General features: G+C 58.3%; 3 protein-coding genes across 11 annotated transcripts; 1 reads left to right on the plus strand and 2 right to left on the minus strand.

Annotated features, from left to right (window-relative positions):
• Positions 1–30: 30 nt before the first annotated feature.
• SPHK2 (sphingosine kinase 2) lies at positions 31–8,890 on the plus strand. 9 transcript variants are annotated; one of them, XM_037516909.2, is made up of 7 exons: positions 31–300; positions 1,468–1,692; positions 4,722–5,202; positions 6,023–6,172; positions 6,284–6,378; positions 6,463–6,578; positions 7,007–8,890. In XM_037516909.2, the coding sequence occupies exons 2-7, from the start codon at positions 1,654–1,656 to the stop codon at positions 8,094–8,096; spliced, it is 1,971 nt and encodes a 656-aa protein (XP_037372806.1). In that variant the 5' UTR covers positions 31–300; positions 1,468–1,653; the 3' UTR covers positions 8,097–8,890. The 9 variants fall into 9 exon arrangements, with proteins under 9 accessions (XP_037372806.1, XP_037372808.1, XP_037372809.1 ...); XM_037516911.2 differs by having other exon boundaries at positions 1,472–1,692; XM_037516912.2 differs by having other exon boundaries at positions 1,551–1,692.
• Positions 8,891–8,981: 91 nt separating this feature from the next.
• Positions 8,982–14,244, minus strand: DBP (D-box binding PAR bZIP transcription factor). The gene is made up of 4 exons (XM_037516915.2): positions 13,610–14,244; positions 12,284–12,694; positions 10,490–10,701; positions 8,982–9,350 (listed from the first exon to the last, which is right to left on the minus strand). The coding sequence occupies exons 1-4, from the start codon at positions 13,746–13,748 to the stop codon at positions 9,135–9,137; spliced, it is 978 nt and encodes a 325-aa protein (XP_037372812.1). The 5' UTR covers positions 13,749–14,244; the 3' UTR covers positions 8,982–9,134.
• Positions 14,245–14,785: 541 nt separating this feature from the next.
• CA11 (carbonic anhydrase 11) lies at positions 14,786–20,247 on the minus strand. Its single transcript, XM_037516917.2, has 9 exons — positions 19,967–20,247; positions 19,796–19,870; positions 18,919–19,061; positions 17,155–17,340; positions 16,570–16,665; positions 16,329–16,401; positions 16,102–16,256; positions 15,714–15,879; positions 14,786–14,914 (listed from the first exon to the last, which is right to left on the minus strand). Exons 1-9 carry the CDS (start codon positions 20,031–20,033, stop codon positions 14,889–14,891), a joined length of 987 nt encoding a protein of 328 aa, XP_037372814.1. The 5' UTR covers positions 20,034–20,247; the 3' UTR covers positions 14,786–14,888.
• Positions 20,248–20,504: the final 257 nt, after the last annotated feature.

A 20,504-nucleotide genomic window follows, 5' to 3' on the forward strand; every position in this document is an offset into this window, starting at 1 on the left:
GCGCTTACGGTGACTGGGATTTTTCTATGATGAATCGGAGGGCTAGAGGGGTGATTCCGGAATTGGGTAGAGGAACAACAAAGGGGAGCAAGTCCTACGTCAAGTCGGAGAGGGCTCGCACGTCGGTGTCTCTCTAGCCCTACACTGGCCCTGTTCTCGATGGTCTTCCGGAAGCAAGGGCTCTGGGAGCGAGAGAGATGTCGCGCGAGGCTAGGAGGACACGTCGCGCTATGACGCTCTAGCCCGACGCCGACGGCCTCTCTGTGGTTCCCGGAGGACCCGACAGGCCAAGAGTTGGAGGTGAGGAGGCGGGGCTGGCGGGGCTAGTCTGGGACCTCTGACCGCTTGGCCCGGGCGTTTCCTTATCGGGCTCTCCTCTGCCTTGTCTCGTACCACGCTGTCTTGGCGCGGCCGTAGCTCCGATAGTCCTACTTGAGGTCTAACCCGAGATCTTACTGCAGCCCAGTCTATAGCATCCTGTATTTCCGCCTTTTAGGTTCCGCTTCTTCACCTGCTCCCAGATTGCCCTTCTCTGACCCTTCCCCAGCCTCTGCCATTTGGGTGTTGCTTTTCCCAGCCTGAGATATGCTAGTGGCCTAGCGGGTTGGGTGTGAGGGATGTGCCCGGTACTGGAGCACAGAGGAGGCAAACTGAGGCCTGGGAAGATGGGGTGAAGAAGACGGGATGGGTAAAAAGCTCCTGAACGAGAGGGGAAGCAAGACTTAAAAGAGAGGTAGGCAGAGATACAGAGGGGAGGAAGAAGGGAGACTCAGGGAGAGTGGACAGAGACCGAAGGCTTGAGGAGAGACCTAGAAAAAGGGGGGAAGATGGAGATCCAGGGAGAAGCAGAGACAAAGACAGATGGTGAGAGGAGGCTTTGCGAGCTGTAGTCACCTTCAGATCTTGGTTCTGCTGCTCACTAACTGTGACCTTGGGCAAGTCAAGTACCTCCCTGTGCCTTACTTTGCTATTATGCAAGAAGAGGATGATAACAGGCCTGGCATATATGATGTTTTCCAGGATTATATAAGTTAGCAGAAATGCTTAGGAGGGAGTTTGGCACATAGTACTTGCTCAATAAAAATTAGCCTCCACTGCTGTTATTAGCCCTTGGTAGAATCAGGGAGAAGCAGAGACAAAAAAAGAATGTGAGATGGGGGTGTTCCAGTTGTAGCCAAATTCAAATACTGGTTCTGCTACTTGCTAACATTGTTACCTTGGGCTAATCAAGTGCTTCACTCTGTGTTTCCTTATTTACAAAAAAAGGGCATAATAATAGGACTGGCACACAGACTGGATTCCAAGATTATATAAATTAGTATAAGTGCTTAGGACAGCGTTTTGCACAGAATAAGAGCTTAATAAAATTAGCCTCCGTTCCAGTCATTAGTCTTTACTCAATAGGACCAGATGGACTGGCTGGGGCAGTAATTTATCTGACCTCTGGCCTCTTTTCTCCTTCCTCAGCCAGGCCCTGCCCCTTGGGTCTCCAGCACATCCCATCTGGCATTCTATCATCTACTCTTTATGTTCCTGACTCTGCTCCACAGAGTCAAAGTCCCGGTCCGGACCGTGAGAACTCCATACCACTCTTCCATAGCCTCCAACCCAGGACTAGGGTCCTCCTGATGAAACACAGCAGAGGACCGGTAGATGAATGGACACCTTGAAGCAGTGGAGCAGCAGGACCAGGTAAGTGTCCATTTGAAAGTAAAGATCACTATACCATAGGACGCTATTTTACCTACTTCCTCCTAGTGCCTGTTGTCTTGTCTCTAGGCAGCTTCTCTGGCTGGTATGTCTGTCTGACTTTCCCTGGCGCCCCATTTCCCTGTTTTAGTTTCTGTTGCCCTCCCCCCAATCATTCTTTGGCCCATTATCTGGTGCTGTTGTTGCACAGGGTTAAATACAAGGTACATTGTTTGGCAATAATGAACTTCTGACATTTATCTTTCTTTTTAGTAAGCTCTGTTACAATATTCTTCTCCACGTCTTTCTACAATATGTGTTTTGTCTGATCTTCTTGCTTTTTTTCAATTTCACCATGTCTTTGACTCTCTGTTGCTTTGTCAGCATCTTTTATTCTGTCTCTTGATCTCAGTTCCTCCCAGCCTCTGGGCTCCTCCATCCTCCCCCTCCCACACCTTGAGACAGACCTGGATTTCTCAGAGACTGTCTTGCTGTGTGACCAGGTCACTCAGTGGGCGGATCGTATGTCATGTGGTCTCCACTCTAGTTTGTCCCCAAGATAAATACTCAGTGAGTTTTGAAACTTTCCTCCCTCCTTTTCATTTCAAAAGTGTCTGTCCCCGGGCCTCCCCGGTGGCGCAGCGGTTGAGCGCTGGGTTGCGAAGCTGCCCGCGGCCTCTGCGGCGACGGTTCGATCCCCGGCTGCTCCCCGGCCACCGGAGGAGTGTCCCACATGGTGCGCAGACCTCTCCTGCCGCCCGCTGCTCCCCTCAGCAGTGTACTTCGATCCTTCTGCCTGCTCTGCTCCCTGCTCTGGCTCTGGTGAATTCTCTCACCCTCCCACGCTTCTGACTGTACCCAGTGCATGTATAAACAAAAACAAACAAATAAAGAAAGAAAGAAAGAAAACATGCCTCTATATAAAAAAAAAAAAAAAAAAAAAAAGTGTCTGTCCCCATCTCTGTGTCCGTCATTTTTAGAGTTTTCTTGCCACCTTACTTTAAACGTTCTCAGTTCCACCATCTTTGCTTTACTGTGTCTCTTTCTCTGTAACTGAAAAAAGATCACAAACTGTCTACAAGTCTCCCACCGCCTCTTGCGCTGCTTCTCTGGTTTTCCTTGACTAACTCCCTATATATTTGTCTGGGGGGTTGTTACCTCTGACGCCCCCATCTCCATCAGTAGCTAAAGACCTTCCCCTTTGCTCCTGATAAACTCAGTGGATAGGACTAGCTCACTTGCCCTCAACAAAAGTGGCGGCAGGGGCGCTGATCGTGGGACTGTGAGGCCCCCTCTGCTGCGCTTCTGCCCTCATCTACCATGGCGGCTGCTCTGGAGCCTCGCGATGCCCCGCCCAGTTCGCCCGCAGTCGGTCCCTGCGCCAAACTCGCCTGCTGGCTGGCCCCGCCCCCCCGCGCCCTCATTGGTGCGACTTTGGCCCGGCGCTCGGCCATTGGCTGGGGACTTGCACACCCTCCCCCCACCCCTAGGTCTGATGGGGGCGGTTGGTGCCGACTTGAGGGGCCGCCTGGAAGAGGATCTGGCCTGTGAGGAGGGTTGGTGGGGGTGGGGGTCGCGGCAGAGACCTGAGTCTGAGGGGCGAAGGACCAAGAGGAATGGAGTCCCGGGACTGGGGTACCAGGGGTGGGGAGTGGTGATGGAGAGCCGGAACCGGGGCTGAGGGGTACAGGAATGGAAACCTTGGCCCTGGGACTGAGCTTTGAAATTGGGGAGAGGATGTAGGTCAGGGATAGGGTGACCCAGAGACTGAGACTCACCTCTGTGGATTCGGACCAATGGATGGAGACCCAGACCCAAGTCTAGTCTGTGGTATCTGAGGGGTGGAGAGAATGGCCACCAGCCAAGAGACTGGGGATAGGGACAGGGTCAGACCCAGGACTGACAGAGATTTAGGGCTCTGTGCCCAAACGTGACCAGCTGCAAAGGGATCAGTGCAAGTTCGGGGGTGGGGCCTGAGGCAGCTTGCCCAGGGCAGCAGCAGAGGTGGCTCCTGAGGGTTGTATCTGGAGCAGGTCTGGGTGAGGCAAGGTAAGGGGCAGAACTCAGGTGGCTGGGTGGGCGGGGCAGTGGGGTACAAAGGTGAACAGAAAGGAGGCAAAGGCTGGGCAGAGGGCAGGGGGAGGGCTTCTGGGAAGGGGACACCTGTCCTAGCTCCCACCCGGTCCCTGGAGAGCAGGAGGCCAGACGTCCAGGTCAGTGTTTGGGGTCCATCTCTTGGCCCCTGTCCCTTGCAGGTGCCTGCATGTGGCTCCCTGGCCCCTGGGGTCCCCTGTGTCACATCCCTTTCTCAGTCTCTGTAGCTGTCCGCCTCCCCTGTCTCCTGCCTCTCTGATCTGCTCCTTCTCTCCCTTCTCTTTGTCTTCCTGACCCTCAAAGAACCTGACACCCTTAACCTGTTCCTGGCCTCTCTTTCTTCATCCTAGGTTTTATCTCACTGAAACTCTCTTTTCTCTATAAATGTGTTTTTCTTTGTCTTTATTTCTCCCCTGCTCTCTCCATCTGGAGAAGATTCCTACTGTGTGTGTGTGTGTGTGTGTGTGTTTTCTCTTTTGTTACATATTTATTTTGCACATATCTCCACCATCCCAGTCCCTCTCCTCTACCTTATTTTTCCCTAGAGCCTGTCCCATCATCCAGCACATTACATATTTTACTTCTTTATTTTGCAACTCCACACTGGTGGGGAAATTTGTCTGGTTTGTTCCCTGCTTTGTTTGCTGGGCCTAATGCCGTGATCAGCATATAGAGGGCACCGAATGACATTTGGGGAACAGATGAATGACTGCGTGCCTGGGTGTAGACACTCTAGAATGCCTGCCCTACTCTCCCACTGAACTCTGCTCTGCCTCCTCAGGCTCTCCCCACACTTGTCTGAGCCTGTCTCTGGTGTTCCCATCTCACCTGTCACTGCACCTTCTTGTCTCCTCCTGTCCCTAGGCCCTGTCCCTGCCTCCCTCCACCTGCCACCGGGGTCCTAGACTCTGACTCCTGCCCCTCCTCCCTCCCCACAGAGGCCGGACCAGGAGGTGACCTGGAGCTGGGGCCACTGGCCTAGGAGCGCCCTGGATAGGGCCGAGGCCATGGCCCCACCGCTGCCACTGCCGCTGCCACTGGCCGCCAGCACCCCACTCCTGCATGGCGAGTTTGGCTCATACCCAGCCCGAGGCTCACGCTTCGCCCTCACTCTCACACCACAGGCCCTGCACATACAGCGGCTGCGCCCAAAGCCTGAAGCCCGGCCCCGGGGCGGCCTGGTCCTGTTGGCTGAGGTCTCAGGCTGCTGCACCCTGCGGAGCCGCAGCCCCTCGGACTCAGCCGCCTACCTCTGCATCTACACCTACCCTCGGGGCCGGCGTGGGGCCCGGCGCAGAGCCATACGCACCTTCCAGGCTGATGGGGCGGCCACCTATGAGGAGAACCGTGCTGAGGCCCAGCGTTGGGCCACTGCCCTCACGTGTCTGCTCCGTGGACTGCCACTTCCTGGGGATGGGGGTGAGGCACTGGGCATCTCCTTTGTCCTAGGGCCACCTTCGTGTCTCTGGATCTCCCTCTGTGGGCATCGTTATCTCTGCTGTTCTGTGTGACTCTTTGTGTGACCTGTCTGTGTCTGTCTTGGAAGAGTGTGACATAGACAGGGCAAAGGGGCAAAATCACAGGCAGAGAAAAGTGTTTTGTCTGCTGTTCTCTTCCCCTTTCTGTGGGCCTTGACCACAGATGACTGACTCAGAGGCTTACTCTGGGTGAGAGCAACAGACTGAAACATGAGCAGTCACCACCCAGGGTGCTGGGCACTCACACAAGTGTCTCAGGGCTTCCCAGGTGCCCAGAGGTGGCATCTAATCCAGTCTGCGGGAGGGTGGGGAAGAGGGGGGAAAGCCAGAGAGGGCTTTTTCAGGCAGAGGCCCCCACCCAGGATCCCCATCTGGTGGGGCTTCCTTGGTCCTCCAGGGTCCTGCTGGCTACTTGGGGTCCCTAAGGGCTGGTGACGGTGAGTGCCTCATACAGTGGAGTAACCTGATCCCGGGTTCCAGGTGTATGGGGTGAGCACTGTGGAAACCACACTTGACCTTCGTCCTACACCTGGATCTAAAGGGCACTGGGATTAGCGCCTCAAGCCCTGTCTTTGTCTTTGCACCTGGGGCGGGGGTGGGGGGGGTTGCCCACCTGGGTTTGGGAGAAAAAACAGAACTCCCAGGAAGCTCCAGGTACCAGCCCTCCCCAAATTTCATCGAGGGCTGCTGGCAGTTAACTATTCCTGAGACAAGGTGCCTGGGTGTCTGGCCTCTGTAGACACCTTCTCCTCTCTCTGCAGAAATTAGCCCTGAGCTCCTGCCCAAGCCACCCCGATTGCTCCTATTGGTCAATCCCTTTGGGGGGCGAGGCTTGGCCTGGCAGTGGTGTAAGAACCATGTGCTGCCCATGATCGCCGAGGCTGGGCTGTCCTTCAACCTCATCCGTACAGGTGAGGATGGTGTTGGGCCAGAGCTGGGCCTTGGAGACTGGGACTCCTGCCATTGCCGGGAAGGCGGGCGGCGTCAACCAGCCTGCTCCATGTCCTGATTCCTCACATTAGAACGACAGAACCACGCCCGGGAGCTGGTCCAGGGACTGTGTCTGAGCGAGTGGGATGGCATCGTAACAGTCTCTGGAGATGGGCTGATGTACGAGGTAGGGTAGGAGTGCCCCACCCCCGAGCTCAGGGCCCAGGGTGACTGGAGGCTGGCTGCAGGCATTTGGTCTTTCACACTACAGGTGCTGAATGGACTCCTCGATCGCCCTGACTGGGAGGAGGCCGTGAAGACACCTGTGGGCATCCTCCCCTGTGGCTCAGGCAATGCATTGGCTGGCGCCGTGAACCAGCACGGGGGGTAGGTTGGCACTCCTGCATCAGGCGCGCCTAAGGATGCACTAGGGGAGGGAGGGGTGAGCTCTCCTGGCATAAGCGAGACCTGGCACAACTCCCTCCACATCTTCCCCTAGCCAGTCCTCTGTCAGCCACATGGGTGCTCCCTGCTGCCTGGACATTTTGTCTGTCTTATGCCCCCACCGTATCCCTAGTGCCTAGAACTGGCTGGCATGCGGGGGGCATTCTCTGAATGCCTGTGGCAGGAAAAAAGTGACAAGGAACATGGCCCAGTAAGGAGAGTCCATCTGAGGGCAGCCAGAATGTTACAGGGCCAGGGACGTGGCCTGCCCAATTTCCGAGCAGCCTAAACCTGTCCTCTCCCCTACAAGGTCTGTCTCTCACCAACTCCATTTGCTCTTTCCCACCATCCGCTCCTCTCTGGCTCTGAAGCTTTGAGCAGGCCCTGGGCCTTGACCTGCTGCTCAACTGTTCACTGCTGCTCTGCCGGGGCAACCACCACCCACTGGACCTGCTCTCTGTGACACTGGCCTCGGGGGCCCGCTGTTTCTCCTTCCTGTCTGTGGCCTGGGGGTTCGTGTCAGACGTGGACATCCAGAGCGAACGCTTCAGGGCCCTGGGCAGTGCCCGGTTCACACTGGGCACGGTGCTGGGCCTGGCCACACTGCACACCTACCGAGGACGCCTCTCCTACCTCCCTGCCACTGTGGAATCAGCCTCACCCACCCCTGCCCACGGCCTGCCCCGTGCCAAGTCAGAGCTGACCCTTGCCCCAGCCCCAGCCCCACCAGTGGCCCATTCCCCCTTGCATCGCTCAGTGTCTGACCTGCCCCTGCCCCTGCCCCAGCCTTCCCTGACTTCCCCTGGGTCACCTGAGCCCCTGCCCATCCTGTCACTCAATGGTGGGGGCCCAGAGCTGGTAGGTGACTGGGGTGGGGCTGGGGATGCCCCACTGTCCCCTGATCCACTGCTGCTCTCACCCCCTGGCTCCCCCAAGGCAGCTCTACTCTCACCCATCACCGAGGGGACCCCAGAAATGACAGCATCTGGGCCCCCACCTCCTACCCCTGATGTCCCTATAGCTGACTCTACCTGTGGTCTAGCAGACCACCTGCTTCCTCCTCTAGGCACCCCACTACCCCCAGGCTGGGTGACGCTGGAGGGGGACTTTGTGCTCATATTGGCCATCTCACCCAGCCACCTGGGGGCTGACCTGGTGGCAGCTCCCCATGCGCGCTTTGACGACGGCCTGGTACACCTGTGCTGGGTGCGCAGTGGCATCTCGAGGGCAGCACTGCTGCGCCTTTTCCTGGCTATGGAGCGGGGTAACCACTTCAGCCAGGGCTGTCCGCAGCTGGGCTATGCCTCTGTCCGTGCCTTCCGCCTCGAGCCACTTACGCCCCGCGGAGTGCTCACGGTGGACGGGGAGCAGGTGGAGTACGGGCCGCTGCAAGCGCAGTTGCATCCAGGTCTTGGTACGCTAATCACGGGGCCTCCGGGTGGCCCTGCGCGGGAGCCCTGAACCTTACAAGAATTGGAGCCCGCCAGGTGCCGGGCCTACATTCCAAGGGGTGCTGGCTGAGTTAGGCCTGGGGCCTCACAGGGGCCCTGGCCGGGTCTCCGGACTGTGCCCACCCTCAGTACCAGAGGTGATGCTGGAGGATGGCTCTAGTTCCGGGGTCGGGGGTCCTCAGAGACAAATAGGCCCGGATCGAGGGCAGTGCCTGACCACTGAGCACAGGTCTCAGAGCAAGCCCTGACCTCCGACTTGTAGACGCCCAGGTCGGCTGAGGGCGGAGCCTGTCTTGCGCGTCGTCCAGTGACGAGACCTGGAATGTAAGGGTTGGGGGAGGCCTTCACTAGTTGGCCAGGCAGGGCCCGGGTCTCACCCTATCCACTCCGGTGCCTCCACTTATTGGCCGATCAGCCCAGGAGGGGCGGGTTCCCCGGGGCTGGCGCTCCGATATTGCACTACTGTTCCAACCCCCCAGGTGGGGCCGGGAAATCCTCGTGTCTTGTCTCCTGTGCGTCCCCCGACCCGTCTTCAAAGCAATTGAAAAGGTCTATGCAATAAAGGCAGTCGCTTCATCCCTCTCTGACCCTCGCCCTTCAATCCGGCGGCCCACGGGAGGGGTCGGGCTCCGGGCACTTCCTGCAGCGCCTGCCTTTTCTGGCCCGATGCCCAAACCTGCCCAGTGACTGCGGCCAGTGTGACCCGCTGGCCGTGAACCTGGGCCAGGAAGCTGCCTCCTCCCCCACAACAGCTGGCTCTGGGGTTCTCAAGATTTATTCAGGATCTTGTTAACGGAGGCGGTGGAAAGATGGGGTCCCCGACGTGCCGGGGGGGGGCGGGGGGAGCACACATAGAGGACCCTCCCCACCCCCGCGAGGGAGGGGGGAGGCTCGCTTTTTCTTAAAAATATAAATGTATTTATCTGTATCATCACGTCCCTGGGGCACCCAGCTGGCCGGCCTGTGGGCCACAGGGCGGGGAGGGAAGGGGGCACGAGTCTCAGCGAGGTGGAGGAGAGCTCCGCCGGGTGGGAGTGAGGGGGCTGCCTCACAGGGCTCCGTGCTGAGCCTGGTAGCGAGAAAGGACAGCGCGGTAGTGGGACAGTTCCTGGCGCACAGCCACCACCTCCTGCCGCAGCAGGGCATTCTCCTTCTCCAGGAAGGCCGCCCGGACGGATATCTGGTTTTCCTTGAGTCGCCGGGCATCTCGGGACCGCTTGGCTGCCTCGTTATTCTTGTACCGCCGGCTCCAATACTTCTCGTCCTGAGGGCAAGGAGTAGGAAGGCACTGAAGTCCAGAAGGGCTGGGAGGAGCTGGTTTGCTTATGCCTTCAAGGACCACCTAAGAGACCTCCAGGAATGCTTTTTGCCCAGCAGCGGGACCTATGAGGGTACTGGGCCTTCCCTTGGGTGGATATTCAAGGACCTGCCCTTGCAGTGCCGACTGTGAAGTAAAGTAGGCCCCTAGCAACAGCTAAGGCATGAGAGTTCCCCCAAGCAACTGGGTTTCAAGTCTCCCCCTGTGCAAAGCAGACCCCAGCAGCCCTCCTCACTTGACTGCAGTCAGCTCCTGGTAGCTGAGGATGCTGACTCTCTAGCAATAGGGCCTTCGGAGGCTCAGGACTTCCCTCAGTGAAAAGCACAGCCCTATATATCACCTACGCTGATCCTGGTTGCTAAGGAAAGTCTAGACTCCCTAGTGATAGCTTTTGGTGTCCCATAAAACCTTCCCAAAGCTGGGTCCTAGTGACCTGGTTGCCAAGGCAATTCATCACTCCTCAGCAAACAAATGTGAGGTCTAAATAGTCCCCAGACTGCAGCCAATCTCTGACCCAGAGGCCAGGGAGTTACCTCCTTCCCAAGAGGCCCTGGTTGCTATAAGAGCTGTTCCTGAGCAAAGGAGACTAGCCTGAGACGTCCCCACATGATAATGCCCAGGGTTCTCCAGCCCTGGAATATGATTGCTGAGGACCAGTGCTTGTTAACAGGGACCACCCAGTGCTCTTAAAAGGGCCAAATCAGAGGTCAAAGGACCGGCCCCAATCTGCATGGGTGCTTCTCAGAGGCAGGATGATGCCCCATTGCTGACAAATGCTATCCTTAGCTGTGCCCAAGAGATCCTGATATGTGTTCCAGTGAGGGTTTTGGGTCCAACTGATAGAGATGCTTAAAGCCTGTTCCACTGGACCCAGTAGGACTGGCTGAGTACCCATCTCCATAAATCTCAAGCCCCGACCTCCATCCCTTGACCATGGCCAAGGAGGACAGATCCTTGGCAGTAGGCCAGGAGAAACTAAGAGCCAATTCCAGTAAAAATCCCAGGTCTGACTGTGAGGAAAGGGCAAGCCATGGCTGCTGGGTGTATGCCAGCCAAGCTGGTGGCCTCGATCTGGCAGTGCTCACCTTCTGCTCCTCTGGCACCTGGATCTTCCTAGCCTTCTTCATGATGGGCTGGGGTTTAAGTTCCTCCTCTGAGAAGCGATGTCTCCGAGGGTCAAAGGTCTCATGGCCTGGAATGCTTGACAGGGCTAAATCAGCTGGGTCGGGTTCAAAGGTCATCAGCACCTCCACCGTGTCTGGGTCCACAGGGCTGGGTGTGTCCCGAGAGGTCAGGCCTTGGGGAAACAGAATGTGTCACTTGAGTCTGTGTTTATGTTGGGGAGAAGAGGTTCCCAGAAGGGGTTCCCTGCTACAGTCATCCCTCATCTACCACCTAGCAGGCAGTTCTGCAGTCTAACATAAAGCCTACCAGGACTCAAACTCCCTTCTAGAAATATGAAAGGTCCTTAAGCCCCAAGGATGCTTAGAAATCATGGAACCAACTCTACTTTTACAAGTAGGGAAACTGAGGCCCAATCATATTTGACTTGCCCTAAGTAACACAACTAGAGCTATTGCTTGTAAAATCTCAGACCTTCAGATGCAGCACTAGCTTCCTTCCCATTCGAGCCAGAATCCTTCTTACAGAGTCCCGGGCCAAAGTCTAGACCCGAGGCTTTCAGGGAAAAAGAATTTACCACACTGAAAAAATTTCAAGTTAGACCCTTAAGACCTACTAGCTTCCAAAATTTAGGAGAGAGAAGAGGAAATGGCTCTGTGGTTTCAGATGAGTTCAGTAACAGTAGCGGCCTGTGCCTTTAAGAGCGAGCAAGCCGGGGCCAGCTGAGGACACAGGTTCAGGGCCGAGTCACGTGCCGGCGCCGGCTTTTTTTTTTTTTTCCTGCCCCCACCCCCGGCGCCCGCACGTTCCCCCAGGCCCCGCCCCCTTCCTCGTGACCGCGCGTGCGCAGAGCGCCAAGCACTGAGGAGGGCGGCGAGGACTCACGTGGCGCGGGAATGTGCGGCTGGGGAGTGTGGGGCTCCGGTTCTCCCCCAAGGGCCGACCCCCGGGCATCCAAGACCAGGAATTCCGGACTTGCAGTCCGCCCCGGGAGACCCGAAGGTGCTCGAGGAGCACATCTTTGGTCTGGCTCCCCCGGGCCCCTCAGATCAAATCTCTTTATGGGTCCAGCCCCCCCCCCCCCCCCCCCGCTCTCCGGGGAACACCGCAGAAGGTTCTCGACCGGGGTCCCAGCCCCACGCCACCAGGGCACATGCGATTCTGGGCTCCCGAGCCCCTCCTCTCCCAGGAATAGAAGAAGGTGGGCCCTAGCTCCGGTGAAAGACCCTGGACACAGATGTCGGGGCGTCTCCCCCGCGGAGGACTCCAGGACCCCAGCCTCCGCGAGGACCCGGCCACCGGGGCTGCCGTCCCTTCCGCTCGGGGAGGGCCCACGTCTGTCAGGGCGCGCCTTGTTCCCTGGAGGAGGCCTAGGAGTTCCAAGCCTGTCCAGCGCCGCCGATTCCAGGCCGGCATCGTGGGGCCCAGTCCACTCCCCGGTAAAAAACCCCGATGTTAGGGGCTCCCAGTCCCGGTTCTGCCAGCGTCCGGACCCTTTGCCCCCACGTCCCACAGAGAAAGTCCACGCCACCTCCCCACTGGGCAGGCTGCTGGAATGTGGGGTCCCAAGTCCCTCCTCTCCTATGAAGCCAAAGACCCAGCTCTTGATCCATTAGGGAGACCCCGAATTTGGGCGCCCAGCCCCGTCCCAACGTCCCGGCCCCCGGGCCGCAGGCCCCGCCCCCTGGCGGCTAGGCCCCGCCCCTGGCGGCTAGGCCCCGCCCCGCCAGGGTCCTGCCCCGCCCCCGCCGCCGCACCTGCGCGGTGGCCGCCGGCGGCCCCGAGGGCAGCCCGAGCCGGGGCGTGCCCCGGCGAGGAGCGGGGGGAAGCCGAGCTGCAGGAGCCGGGCCCCGGGGAGGGTGCGGGCGTGCGCACGGGCGAGGGCGCCGGTGACGGGCCGCCGGGGGGCGGCGGGCTGGGCGGGAGCCCGTGCTCCAGCAGGAAGGCGTCCAGGTCCACGTACTCCACGTCGCCGAAAGGCAGCGTCCGCTCCCACAGCAGCGGCGCCAACAGAGCCGGGCCGGGCGCGGCCCCTGGGCGCCCCCGCGGGGACCCGCCGCCCACCACCGCCCCAGCTGGGGCATCCGCGGGGCCCGCCGTCTCCAGGCCCGGCCCGGAGACCGTGGCTGCGGGCGGAGCCGCCTTGCGCTCCTTTTCCTTCAGGAGACCTGCGGGCCAGGGAAAGACCGGGCAGAGTGGAGAGGGAGAGGAAGAGAGACAGGGAGAGAAGACCCCGAGTCAGACGGGGCGGGGGGGGGGGAGGTTGGAGACCCACACGACGGAGATCCAGAGAAAGAGGGGACAGACCGCAGGAGAGAGACCAAAGAGGGAAGGCAAGGACCCAGAGAGAGAGACCCAGAGCAAAAGTAAAGGGACAGGGGAGTCAGAGACCGAGAGAGGGACAGCGACTCAGAAAGAGGAGAGGACAGAGATGCAGAGAGAGGAGGGCAGCGCAGAGAGAGGGGGGTAGAGACCCGGGAAGGGACATTGACATGGAGGGGGACGGAAGTTCAGACACAGGGGAGGTGGAGGGTTGGACAGGTGAGAGAAAAAATGACAGCTCTGTAATTCCTCTGTAACCTACCCCCCCACTCCCTGCGCACTGTACCCCTTTTCCCCGCCCCCACACTCGATAAGGGGCAGGAAGGGGCTCTATTCCTGGGGCACATTCCTCATCCCTCGACGCCATGTGACCCCAGGAGGCCCCGCCTAGGCCCGTGTCACCACCGTGTGAGCATCCGACACGCCCCCTCCCTCCTCCCTGGACATCGGGGGTCCAGACTGATGGAATCACCGAAGAGGGGGCGGATACCGAGCCTCCGGGGTCCTGAGGGAGGAGGAAGAGGGAACCTGGGTTCCTGGGACCTTGGGGTAAACGGGCTTGAGAACCAAGTACCCTGGTGTGCTGGGAGCTGGGAGAGCTAGAGGCCTACTCACCGGAGTGATCGGGTAGATAAAGGTTGGGAAATGTAACTCTCGGCACGGAGGAGGGCGCTGTGGATACCCCCCTCCCCTCCTAGTACTTAAATCCCGAAGGGAGTGAGGGGAGGTCTGAGCCGGGCGAGGTGAGGGCTAGAACTCACAGCTGGCTGGCTCTTTGGGCTTGCTGGTCCCCTGCAGCAGGCTCCGCAGCCCAAGCAGCGCCCCTCCTCCAGGGGGGGCCCCGGCGGGGCCGCCCAGCAGCAGGGGGGCCGGGGTCCTGTCGCTCACGGGCCGCGCCATGGTCGGGCACCTGCCCGCCGGCTCACGGGTACATGGAGCAGCGAAGGGCTGGCCGGTCGGTCAGCGGTACACTTCTGTGGTTCTGGCGAGTGTTTGCCCAGGGCCGGGCGAGCGGATCTTGCAAACCTCCAGTATCAGCACACCGCCAGTCCTGGGAGCGACGGGGATTTGGAGTCCTCCGCGCAGAAACGTGCAACTCAAGAGGGTCCCCGTATATCATGCAGTCTTGGGTGAGGGGGTGATCAAATCAGGCGATCGGCTCTTTGCAACGAAGGTTCAAGGGAATATTAGGCGCTTCTTCACCAGGTGGGCGAGCCTGGCTCTTGCAATATCTGCAGCTCTCTCCACCGAAGGCGCTTTGCAATCTGCACCAAGAGGTGTGCTCAAAGGGGCGGGGGAGGGGGGCAGGAGGAGGCGGCCGCCTTGAGGCGTGGCCAAAGCAAACTTCTTTCGCGGAAAAAAAAAAAAAAAAAGCCAAACCAAAACACCCGACGCCACAGCGCGCACCCCTCCCCTCGGTCCCCTCCCGCACTCACCCTGCCCCGCCCGCCTCTAGGGCCCTGCACCCCAGCCGCGTGCCTAGGTTGAAAGCGCCGGCCAATCGCGTCTCGACCCCTCGAGACACACAGCCAATGGGACCCCTGGATCCGCCAAAGCCCGGGAGGGCGCGTGAGGGGCTATGCGAGAAGTTGCCTAGTCTTTGGGAGGGAGGCGGGACCCTGACCTACATTTGCCCAATGGGAGCAGGCGCTGGGGGCGGGACAGTGACCCAGTTCGGGCCAATGAGGCAGGCGGGAGGGGGAAGCACATGGCTCAGCGCGTGCTGCCTGACGCGGAGGGTGGGTATGGGCGGGGGGGGGGCGGGGGGAGGGTAACGCCGCTTAAAGGAGCCGCGTACCCAAATGATTGTTGTGGGTAACAGGAGGCTAAAAATCCCAGTCGTGCGGTTTAGGATGTGGGAGACTGGCTTCCAGAAGAAAGCTGCTATTCTTAATCCCCTAATGCTTCCCCGCCGCGCCTAGAATCAGACCACTGAGAAACAGGGAGTATTCGGTCCCTTTAATAGCTTTGTTTTGGGGGTGAGTCCCCTCCCCTGTGGGTAGGCTTGGGAAGAGCAGGCGCAGTCCTCGATGGGGCGTCTCAGCGACCTTGAGGGGTTCCATCCACTGTAAGATAGAAGACACCGCTGCGGTGGCTGGAGGGGGCGCGTTAATGTAGGCCCGAGAGGATGGGCCGTGCAGGGGGGATGCAAGGGGCGTGCAGGGGGCGGGAGCTGGGCCGCGTAGGGCGCGACCAAGGGAGGCTGCAAAGGGGGAGCCGGAATGTACTAGGATGAGAAACGGGGGAGGGAGCAATGAATTCGGGATGGCCCTGGACTGAACCATAGAGAGGCCGCAGGAGGGTGGAATAGGGACATCGGGTGACAGCATCGGGCTGAACCAAGTGAAGTTATTCCGGGAGGCGGCGTGGGGCGGGGTGCTGCCTGGGCTGTACCAAGTGGAGAAGCCGGAGAGGTGGCTTAGATCCCTGGGCGGAATCACAGGAGGCAGGAGGGTGGGAAGGACGTTGTACCAAGTTGATTCTCAGTAAGGGGGGCGGGGGCAGCATAGGGTTGTACCCATGGCAACAAGGAACCGGCACGGACTGTACCATAACGTCATAACAATAGCAAGGAGAAAGTCAGGGGGTTCGGGTTATACTCCAAGTTGAAAGTTGTAAGCAGCGAAGAGGAAAGGCAAATCAAGGACCAGCAATGACCTAAGGCGGGGAGGTGGACTGAACCGCGTTGACCCGGGGATAAGGGAGAAAGAAGCAGTGAGGACCCAGGAGGCTGGAAGCAGCAAGTGCAGAAGCAGCAAGTGAGGCGGGGAGGGAAGGGGTCGGACTGTATGGTATTGAGACATCAAGGGGAGACACACAGGCGGCTTAGACCAAGACGTGGAAGGGATTCCGACTGGACCATACCATGCAGGCGGTAGTTGGGGCCTCGGCAGCGCCTCTCGGGGTGCCTGGGATCCCTGTTGCCCCTCAAAGCCCTGTGAGCCAAGGGCTGCAGGGGCCTGCCGTTACCGCTGAGACTCTGGAAGATCTGGGATGGAGGATTCTGGCTCAGGAGTCTCAGGGAGTGCATCTGCCAGGGAAGGGGGGTGGGAAACTGGGAGTGAATAATGCAAGGTCCTGGAGTCCTGCCCCTGGGGCGTCTGGGCAGAGCCTTGCTCAGATTCCTCCCACCTTCCAGGGTGACCCTCTTTGCCCCTCGAGTGGGGTCAGTGTGGGGGAAGGAGGGTAGGTAAGGCAAAAAGATCCCCAGGCCTGTTGACCAAGCCAGGAGGTGGGGGCACACAGGTGTCACCTGGAGGGAAGTGATATTGAGGGCCCGGTCAATGAGGATCCAGGTGACGGTCTCTGAGCAGGGCGGGGTGCTGAGAGAGCCCTGATAGGTGATGAAGCCAAAGGATTCGGGAAACAGGAGCTCCAGGCTCAGGTCTTGAAGAAAGTAGGCATCGTCTGTGGGAATACCAGGCCAGAGTGAACAGGGATGCTTCATGTGCCCTTCCCGACAACCCAGCAGGGACTTACTCTTATAAGAGATGCGGGTGATGGTGTCACGGTTAAGGAGGCGGCTGAGGAATGGGTTTGAGCTGCCAGCCACCTGTATTGGAGGACGACATGAAGAAGCCGGAGCCCACAAGTTCAAGCCCCCAATCCCTTCCTCCCCCGCCAGAACCCTGGCATCTGGGCCTCCCAGCCTTGCTCTTCCTCAGACCCCAGATTCCCAGTACCCAGAACCTCCCACCCTCTGAATCTTGCCTGGGCTCACATTGACAAAGAGGCTGAGAATAGCCAGGCCATTGGGGCTCCGGGAAGCGGCGCTGAAGTTCCCATAGAGTTCTTGGTTGAAATGGATGAGCTGCACCTGAGGGGAGCACAAAGAGTGGGGGTCCCCCAGCAGAAGGGAAGGAGAGAAGGGCTTTTGGAGGGTCCCAAGTCAGGTCAAGGATTAGTGGGGGCGGGCAGTGCTATGGAGGACAATGGGGGTGAGGCCTTAAGAGGAGGGTGAGGGGCCTCCCCTGGTGGCGTAGCAGTTGAGCGCTGGGCTGCGAAGCTGCCCGCAGCCTCTGCAGCGCCGGTTCGATCCCCGGTTGCTCCCCGGCCACCGGAGGAGGGTCCCACATGGCGCGCAGACCTCTCCTGCCGCCCGCTGCTCCCCTCAGCAGTGTACTTCCTCAGTCTGCCTGTTCTGCTCCCCGCTCTGGTGAATCCTCTCACCCTCCCGCAGTTCTGACTGTACCCAGTGCTTGCATAAATAAATAAATAAATCTTTAAAAAAAAAAAAAGAGGAGGGTGAGGAAGAGTTGGGTTGACTTAGGGCAAAAGTCAAGGGTCAGAGGTCCATGGCCACTACCTCAGCAGAGAAACCCTGGTGGTTGATCTGGTGCTCAGAGCCAGCCCCATCACGTGCTCCAAATAGTAGCCGCAGTTCACTGAGTCGGTGGCTATAAAGGAGGGGACCCCCAGACACATTGACCACAGGCCGGGAGGCAGGCAGGAAGGAGACATGGCGACCAGTGTTGTACAGGGTTCCCCGGAGCTGTGGGAGAGGTGGAAGCTGTCACTGGGACATGGAAAGATTTCTTTCCTCCTGTTTTCCCCTCCCCCCTTTCACACTGCCAACAATCACTTCATCTCCCTGCAGTTTGGACACCAGCACCTTCCACACTCTGTGCTGGTCTGTGGCAAGTGCTCATTATTGGCGAATCCATTTAATTAAACTATTATATATTTTTTTATATATTTATATTATATATATATATATTAAACTGTTATTCTGTGCCATGGAGGTCAGTAAGAGAGCAATGAGCAAGTAGACAGAAATCCTGGGCCCCATGGAGCTTATGTTCTAATGGAGGAGACAATAAATACTAAATCACATCAGTAACTGCTGAATTAACAACATCCAGCTCCTACTGGGAAGAACTGGCAGCTCTGAGAAAATGCAATGGAAAACCTGGCCTAGATTGGGAGTGTGAGGTTGGGGGGGTGGAGGGCAGCAGTGAGCTCAGAAAGACTTCCATGAGGAAGTGCCATTTGAATGGAGACTTGAAGGATATTATGTCAGGGTTAGTTGCAAGAGCAGGGAGAAGGGCATTCAGGGAGGTAAGTTGTAATAGCAAGTACAAAGGTCCTGGAATGGTCTGTTTTAGTGACAGCTAAGAGGCCAGTGAGAACAGCACCCAGTGAACAAAGGAGTGATGCTGGAGCCAGATGGTGCAGGATCTAGTGGGGGAAGGATGGGTGTTTTGTATTTTTATTTAAATAATTAAGTGTATATGTATACATATATAGAGAGAGAGGGAGATTGCTCCGAGCTATTGCTGACACACATGTAAATGCCACACTAATGTTTACTATTATTATTTAACCTAATGGAAACATTTTGAGCAGGGGAGTGGTAAGATCTAGTTCGTGTTTTTAAACATCTCTCTGACTGGGGGGTGGTGAATGGATTGCAGGAGGAAAGAGGCAGACCTGTGAAGAAGCCATGACATCCTCTTGCAGTACAAGAGGATGGCGGTGAGAATTTGGAAAGATCTGAATGGTATTTAGCAGGGAGAATAGAAAGGACATGGATTGGAAATGCGAGCAAGGGAAGGCACAGGACAGGGTAGAGATCTCTGCCTTCAGGCTGGGGGAGCTGAATAAAGAGTGGTGTGGGCTTTTACAAAAAATGGTTTTGCACAGTGGGCCAGAGCAAGAATAGTGGTACCACACTGCCTGCGATTGAACCCCAGTGCTGGCACTCTCTAGCTGTGGCCTCAGCAAGTAACTTAACCTGTCTGTGCCTGGGGTTCTACATCCATAAAATAATAGCGCCTATTTCAAGGGGGTGCTGTGAGGACAGAGGATAGAGATCAGACTTTTAAAAGTGCCTGGCAAGGGAAAATGATCTGTTTGATCATTGTTTCTACAAAGGTAGGGACACTAGGGAGCCATATTTGGGAAAGGAAGAACAGGTGATCCATTTTTAAAGTGAAAGAAGCCATTCCCCATCCAGTGCGTACCCTTCCTCCTCCAAGGTTGACCTCCCACCTCAGCACCCCACTCCCGATCCCCACTCATGCCCATCCCCAGTGGTTTTGGTAACCCCAAATCCCACCAAGCCTCTTACCTTTTCTCCCCCAGTGCTGAGCCTCAGTGGGGGCAGAAAGGGGTCATAAAGGACCCTCTTCAGCTCTACATCCACGGGGCTCTGCCGCTTCCCCACGGCACACAAACTCCAGGCTGCATTCACCAGGCCCCAGAAGGGCGGCCCTGGGGGGCAGAGGTGTGGCAGGGAGGAAAGGGTGTCAGAAATAGGAGCTGGACCCCAATGCTGGGACCTGCTAAGAAGGCTATGGTCTGCATTTCTAGATCTCAGAAGAGCAAGGGCTGGGCACCTGGTCTTTGGGGTCTGAGTGAGGAAGGGGCTTGGATTCAAAGTTCAGGTCCTAGGAGAACCTTGGAGGAATTTTCTAAGACCCTCTAACACCTCCAAGCCGCTCTTTGATCAGACCTAAGCCATTGGAGACGGAACTACAAGTCCCAGCAGGCCCCAGAGCTGCCAGCCTCCCCATCCACTGCCTGCCTGTGCCAGAGCCCATGGGAGTTGTAGTTCTTTCAGTCTCCCTTGTCCCACAGCTGGATAATGAATGCTTTGGAGAGAGGAGTTGCCAAGAGAATGCTGGAGAAATTGGGGGGCGGGGTCACTGAGCCTCTTTCTCAGCAGGAGCCCGGGATCTACCTGCTTTTTTCCCTGCAAAGGCACACACAAGCTCCATCTTCCACCCCCACGCTCTTTCCTTCCTCTACTCCCACTCACTACTTGAAATGCGCATGTATAATGTCCCGTGGTGAGCCGCTGGGGTTCAGAGGCTGGGCCCAGTCCCGCGGGAGGGAGGAAGGGCCTGGGACTCCTGGGTCCTGGGGTGGGGAGGAGGAAAGGTTCCTGGGTCTGAGCGAGGAGGCCCCCCGTGTCCTGGACTCCTGGGTCCCCACCCGGGCTGCACCTGGCACGAAGTTTCCCTGGAGATTATCCTTGTAGCTCCACCAGTCCTCGGGGTCAGGTGCTGGTCCAATGTGAGCTGGGGAGAGAGTAACCTGAACCCCTTTCCTTGGCATCCCCCCCACCTCTCCTGCCCCAACCCACTCCCTGCCCGCCCCCCCCCCCCAGGCCTTACCTGCCGCCCCCATTGCAGCCCAGAGTACCAGCGCTCCAGGGACGCTCAAACGAACTGCACCCCCCATCCCCTGGGGGCCTCTAAAGATCCCTGCCTGAAGCCCTGCACCCCTTGTCACCACTCTTAGCTCCTCTCTCCCCTCTCGGTGGGACCCGTCCCTCCAGGACGGCCCGCCTCGCTCTCCTCCCCAGGGAGTCCCTGTTCCCTCAACACTCTGGCAGCTGGGACCGACAGCTCCCCAAGACCCTCTCCACTCCCCCTCGGCCCCTCTCTTTCCCCGGCCTCCCTCTGCCTCCCAACCCTCCTCCTCCTCTCCCTGCCTGCTGCTGCTCCCTCGGGTTACCTCTCGGCTTCTAGCCACAACCCCCTCTCCGCGCCCTCTTCACTAAGCTCCCCCGAGCCCCCTAACTCCATGTCTCCATGCTGCTCCCCGCCTCCTCCCCACCGCCCCCTGCCCTCCTCCCTACTCCGCTTCTCCACCTGCTCCGTCTCCCTCTTTCCTCCTCCGCTCCCAGCCTCTCCCTCTCTCTCTCTCTCC

Source organism: Talpa occidentalis, unplaced genomic scaffold (genome assembly GCF_014898055.3).
Source record: "Talpa occidentalis isolate TD23 unplaced genomic scaffold, MPIMG_talOcc4v2.1 talOcc4.17, whole genome shotgun sequence".
Lineage (NCBI taxonomy): Eukaryota > Metazoa > Chordata > Mammalia > Eulipotyphla > Talpidae > Talpa > Talpa occidentalis.

Bases quoted from the DNA above. Each gene is read 5' to 3' on its own strand.
- CA11 (XM_037516917.2), bottom strand. From the start codon at position 20,033: ATGGGGGGTGCAGTTCGTTTGAGCGTCCCTGGAGCGCTGGTACTCTGG. The intron at 19,062-19,795 runs GTGCAGCCCGGG...TCTGCCCCCCAG, and splicing joins CCAGGGAAACTTCGTGCCAG to GGCCGCCCTTCTGGGGCCTG. The intron at 16,257-16,328 runs GTAAGTCCCTGC...GTATTCCCACAG, and splicing joins CACCCGCATCTCTTATAAGA to ACGATGCCTACTTTCTTCAA.
- SPHK2 (XM_037516909.2), top strand. From the start codon at position 1,654: ATGAATGGACACCTTGAAGCAGTGGAGCAGCAGGACCAG. The intron at 1,693-4,721 runs GTAAGTGTCCAT...CCCTCCCCACAG, and splicing joins CAGTGGAGCAGCAGGACCAG to AGGCCGGACCAGGAGGTGAC. The intron at 6,379-6,462 runs GTAGGGTAGGAG...TTCACACTACAG, and splicing joins GAGATGGGCTGATGTACGAG to GTGCTGAATGGACTCCTCGA.
- DBP (XM_037516915.2), bottom strand. From the start codon at position 13,748: ATGGCGCGGCCCGTGAGCGACAGGACCCCGGCCCCCCTGCTGCTGGGC. The intron at 12,695-13,609 runs GTGAGTTCTAGC...CCTGGCCCGCAG, and splicing joins GCCCAAAGAGCCAGCCAGCT to GTCTCCTGAAGGAAAAGGAG. The intron at 10,702-12,283 runs GTGCGGCGGCGG...TGTTTCCCCAAG, and splicing joins CGCCGGCGGCCACCGCGCAG to GCCTGACCTCTCGGGACACA.